This window comes from Musa acuminata, chromosome BXJ2-6 (assembly GCF_036884655.1).
Source record: "Musa acuminata AAA Group cultivar baxijiao chromosome BXJ2-6, Cavendish_Baxijiao_AAA, whole genome shotgun sequence".
Taxonomy (NCBI): Eukaryota; Viridiplantae; Streptophyta; class Magnoliopsida; order Zingiberales; family Musaceae; genus Musa; species Musa acuminata.
In genome coordinates, this window is record NC_088343.1 from 38693866 (window position 1) to 38699460 (window position 5595).

Below are 5595 nucleotides of genomic sequence, written 5' to 3' on the forward strand. Positions count from 1 at the left end.
TTCGTACTGCGTGACTGCATCATCAGAATCGTGGTGTATCAAATGATAGGATGTCATTTCGAGGATTACAAGATCACAGATCCGTAGAAGCAGAAACGAGCATTGATTGCCAACTTAAATGCAGGCCAAATAGTACATACATACACAGGTGTTCCAGGCAAGAATGACGAGGAAGAGATGGCAAGGTAACAGTGTTGCATGGTGGGCTCCCGTACCATAGTCCGGTCCCGTGAACAATGGAGTTTTCCCATCCGATCCCCATTCCGCGCTTTAGTGCCTTTAACCACCATCCAACCATGGTGACAACCATCCCCCACCATTTCCTCTCAGTATATAAGCATATCCTGCCAGTTGCTCAGATTGCAATCTCATCCAAGATCTCGATCTCTCTCTCTCTCGCACTTTCTCTCTCTCTAGAGAACAATGGTGGTGCGGAAGAGGAGTCTTGTCTTTGTTGTTCTATTGGTGGTGTTTGGGGTAGGGAGGTGTTTGGCACAGAGTGGAGGACTCAGCAGGAGTAGTTTCCCCGAGGGGTTCGTCTTTGGAACAGCTTCATCATCCTACCAGGTGAATATTGTGGTATTATTTTCCTTAGATACGGTATCTAAACACTGCCTGATATATGGAAGATATCTATGTTCTTTTCCACCCATTTTTCTCTCTTCTTTTACTTGTGGGTACACAATCCTCATCTTTCTGTTCTTCTTTATCTTGATTCTAACAAGAACTATAGAGTCTAAGTATGAAGTAAACAACCAGAATTGAATTGACGGAGATCAGAAGCAATTCTGCTATACCATCAGATTGCATCTCCTCCTGCTATTTCTCCGCCAAGCAGAAGGGATCACCGGCCACGCGTGCGTCTCTCGAGGGGGAAAAGGACGCTTCCCGACCGACATGGTCGGGAACGAGACGCTGTTACCTGTGTCAGCGTTTGAACCATTCCATCCTTCTTCTTGGGTCCCACTGGGGGAACGGGCCCACCACCATGAGGCCCCACCTCCTGTTGTAGTTGTAGGCTTAGGTTCGGCATGTATCATCCCTTCTTCTTTTGCTTCGACGTAGTTAACTGCTCATACTCGCCTTTCAGTACGAAGGAGCGGTGGAGGAGGATGGAAAGGGGAGAACGGTGTGGGATGTCTTCGCTCATACCTTCGGTACGCCATTAGTTCTCAGTTTACTGTTTCGTAGAGCACATGAGATTTAGTGGGAGGGGAAAACTGCATGTTTGATTTGATCATCTTGAGTTCTGCAGGGAAGGTGATTGATTTCAGCAACGCTGATGTCGCCGTTGATCAGTACCATCGGTTTGATGTACTGTCTGTTGAATCCTCCTGCTAGTTCTGTAATGTTGATGAAGAACAAGGCTGAGGAACATGGCACTGAAATGCTTGTCGATTGCGATTGCAGGAAGACATACTCCTTATGAAAGACATGGGCATGGATGCTTACAGGTTCTCAATCGCATGGTCACGCATCTTCCCAAGTAACAAGTCACTCTCTTAATCATACCTTTAAAGATTTTACGCGTCATTTAGAAGCAGTAGTAGATTAAGATTCTACCATGAAGCTTTCGATAAGAGAATGAGGTGATATTGCTAATCTCATCTTAGAACCCTGGAAATCATCAAGCTCATACTTGTAGAGAGGCCTTTAAGAAAGTTCTAAATCCTTGTTCAGTTGTTCTTTGATCTCAATATGATGCAAAGATTCAGCATATAAGCATCTCAGAGACTGATTAATGCCACTAATGATTTGATGTATTGTTCCCAATTTGCAGATGGAACTGGTGAGGTCAATCAGGCAGGGATAGACCATTACAACAAGTTAATCAATGCTTTGCTAGCCAATGGTTAGATCCGCAGGACGAACTCTTTTATGAATCTGCAAGATGTTCTCGTTAGTATCATATCATCTCTAAGAATTGCCACTTTGCAGGGATCGAACCATACGTGACTCTTTATCACTGGGACCTTCCTCAAGCATTAGAAGACCGATACGACGGATGGATTGATCCACGAATTATGTAATGCCCATTCGACAACAGAACATATGCTCTGAGTTGTGGCAAACAGCTGAGAACTGCATGTTGACTACATTAATCTTTACATGCTTCTTCTTTCAGAATTCTATTTCAGTCCAGAGTAGAGACATCAAATACTTCTGATTTGTTTGGATGAATCATTCATATATGAATGTTGTCCTTCTTGTCATTCTCAGACAGGACTATGCGGACTATGCAGAGACATGCTTCAAGGCATTTGGGGACCGAGTCAAGCGCTGGATGACCTTCAATGAGCCCCACACCTTCGCGATCCAAGGCTATGACGTGGGACTCCAAGCCCCTGGGCGCTGCTCCGCTTTCCTTCGGCTGCTCTGCAGGGCAGGGAACTCAGCAACTGAGCCGTATATTGTTGCCCATAATGTTCTTCTATCGCATGCCACTGTCTCTGACATTTACAGGAGAAAGTATAAGGTATCAGAATCTCAGATATCACAATTCTTTTGCCTGCAATTTTAGGTGTCGGCTTGCCTTTAAGGTGTTAAGTGTGCTGTTTAAGTTTACATGTACGCTGAACAAAAACATCGGTGTCGATATGCAGCAAAAGCAACAAGGATCACTTGGCATAGCATTTGATGTTATGTGGTATGAGCCCATGACAAACTCCTCTGAAGACATCGATGCGACGCAACGAGCACAAGACTTCCAGTTCGGATGGTGAGGCCGCGCTTTCAACTAGTAATATGTTCCATTCCTGATCTTGTCTTTAAGTGACACAACAACTTCTGCAAAATGAATAAGCTTGGCAGTATCATCTGGATGTTAAAGCAGCTTCATAATGAATTAAACTAAGTTATGCATTCAGGGAGCTGAATGCTAAGTTGTATGACCAGAGATGATCCTAAACATGCTTTCCTTTCTGAACTATAAAGCTGCGTATGCATACTGAAGTTTATACAATGGAATCACAGGTTCATGGATCCACTGTTCTTTGGGGATTATCCAAGCTCAATGAGGAAGAGAGTTGGAAACAGGTTGCCAAGGTTTACAACAGCTGAGGCTGCTCTAGTTAAGGGGTCATTGGATTTTGTGGGAGTAAACCATTACACCACATATTATGCAAAGCACAACTCAACTAATATAATTGGAATACTCCTCAATGATACCCTTGCAGATTCTGGAGCTATGACTCTTCGTAAGCAGCTCACTCTTTGAAAGATTTGCTTCCAATGGTTATTTTAGCAATTGGAATTATGAATCAGTTCATGTCTCTTCCTCATGGTCAGATTTAACATGTAGATAATGCTCATAATATGATCAGATTTAATTGCCCATGGATAGCCAATTCCATGAATTTTAGAGCTGACTCCTCCTTGATGCTTGCTATACTTAAACAAAACAATTGAAAGATACAGAATCACTGTTGTATCTTTTGAAGTCTGAACCATATTTGATTCTATTGCACTTGTCTGACTGTCATCTTTTTTCTTCCCATTATGCAGCTTTCAAGAATGGAAAGGCAATTGGAGATCGGGTAAATTTTAATGAAGCTGAAATAGTCATTAGACCAATATATCATGTGGTTCTGATCTAGTAATTGTGATTCGCCGTAAACTTGTTTCATTCATGTGTTTTCTACTTATTTTTCATTTAATGATCAAACAACTATAATTATAAATTAGGGGAAGCTCTATAATTCGGAATAGTTTCTTGTAACTATGGATCATAACATTCTAAGATTAGCATCATAGATTTGTCAAAAATGAAAGAAAAGGGAAAGGCTAATGTCCTACATGCTTCAGGTTGAAGTGCAAGTGTTCTATCTACTTCCTACATATAATCCAGCAAATATCAGATGTATATCACAGTTAAATTTCTTGAAAAAAGAATTAGAAAAAAAATTTGACAAACTCTGTTTGCGAATTGAATTCCTAAATGATCCCTTGTTTTTTTCATATAAACACAGTTAGACCCATCACATTCTTTGTTATCTTTTAATAAACTTTCTATTGAAATGTCTGTTAATCTTGTTCTTCTTTGATCAGAAGCCCTGCTTCCATTTGTATAACCCAAACAACACTTCTAATCCATTTATCAAGCTATATGGAACCTAATTTGTTCCATTTTTGTGTCATGAAGGACTTTGCTGTATATATGTACATTGAATTGGAATGTGTAAAATATAATGTGAAAATAGCTTATAAGACTCCTTTTCTGTTCTGATGTATAATCCTTAAGGCTTGAACAGCATACTTATACTGTAGCTGAAACATATGATGCTTATGGAATGCAGGCTTCTTCAATATGGCTCTATATTGTACCTCAAGGGCTGAGAAGCCTGATGAATCACATCAAGCAGAAGTATGGGAATCCTGTGGTTATCATCACAGAGAATGGCAAGTAATCTTGCTTTTAAACGTGTTCAAGATTACATTTTACATGCAACTCTACCTTTAGAAGCTAATAATTCTATCGACCATATGAAGGGATGGATGATTTCAACAACCCATTTATCTCAATTAAGCATGCTCTGAACGACGATAAAAGAATCAGATACCACAATGACTATCTATTGAACTTGTTGGCCTCCATAAGGTAATTTTCTCACTGTAAATTTGTCGTTGAGTGCGCTTACAGATCTTAATGTGTCTCTTGCCTGATTGATAAAGTCACAGTGATATTAACTGTAGTATATGACGAGAAAAAAATATATATAAACAAAGGCAATTAAGAATTATGTACATTTAGTACGACATTTCTCCTTGATAATATGGAATAAGATCTACATACAGAATGATCTTCAAGGAATGGTGATAGAACTATACAAGTATCTCTTTGCAGATATTGGTCTTTTTCAGGTTAAACACTAAGAGACTTAGAATTAAAGATGACAATCATGTATTGATTAGCTAATTATGATGCTAATTATGTATTGATTTATCAATACATAATGATCTTCCAAAAATGGTGATAGAACTATACAAGCATCTCTTTGCAGATACTTGTCTTTTTCAGGTTAAACATTAAGAGACTTAGAATTAAAGATGCCAATTATGTATTGATTTATCAAACTCTAAGATGACTTAGAATTAAAGCTTAGCTTTTATAAACCTAAGAAGGTTTTATCATATAATGCTTTCTTGATGAGGCCAACAAGAATAATTCGGAATAAAATTATTTAGGATTTAGATGGAGCTTATGAGTGTATCAGGAATAACATCTGCTACACTGGAGCTAAACAATGTATTATTATTTATGGTCTTCTATCATGCAGGGAAGATGGATGTAATGTGCAGGGATACTTTGCTTGGTCTCTTCTCGACAACTGGGAGTGGGCTGCAGGGTATACTTCTAGATTTGGCCTGTACTTTGTTGATTACAAGGATAAACTCAAGAGATACCCAAAGAAATCAGTTACCTGGTTCAAGAACCTGTTGAAGTCTGCATAAACTGTTGCTAAGTCCCCCTAATAAACTATGGAAGAAGGAATGATGGAGATTAATTGTTGATGTGCTGTTTATTAGTAAGCTCTATTGTAGCTTCATATTCAACTGTGATTTCATTCTTGTGGTTCAATATAAAGGAATTGTTCA

At 39.3% G+C, this 5595-nt stretch overlaps 1 protein-coding gene across 1 annotated transcript; it reads left to right on the forward strand.

The window, feature by feature from the left end:
* Positions 1-5595, forward strand: LOC103989240 (beta-glucosidase 6). The gene is made up of 13 exons (XM_018826806.2): positions 1-567; positions 1091-1157; positions 1256-1314; positions 1411-1486; positions 1781-1852; positions 1939-2026; positions 2221-2476; positions 2604-2719; positions 2974-3197; positions 3505-3536; positions 4296-4398; positions 4489-4597; positions 5277-5595. Exons 1-13 carry the CDS (start codon positions 424-426, stop codon positions 5449-5451), a joined length of 1521 nt encoding a protein of 506 aa, XP_018682351.2. The 5' UTR covers positions 1-423; the 3' UTR covers positions 5452-5595.

Bases quoted from the DNA above. Each gene is read 5' to 3' on its own strand.
- LOC103989240 (XM_018826806.2), top strand. From the start codon at position 424: ATGGTGGTGCGGAAGAGGAGTCTTGTCTTTGTTGTTCTATTGGTGGTG. The intron at 3,198-3,504 runs GTAAGCAGCTCA...CCCATTATGCAG, and splicing joins TTCTGGAGCTATGACTCTTC to CTTTCAAGAATGGAAAGGCA. The intron at 3,537-4,295 runs GTAAATTTTAAT...TATGGAATGCAG, and splicing joins GAAAGGCAATTGGAGATCGG to GCTTCTTCAATATGGCTCTA.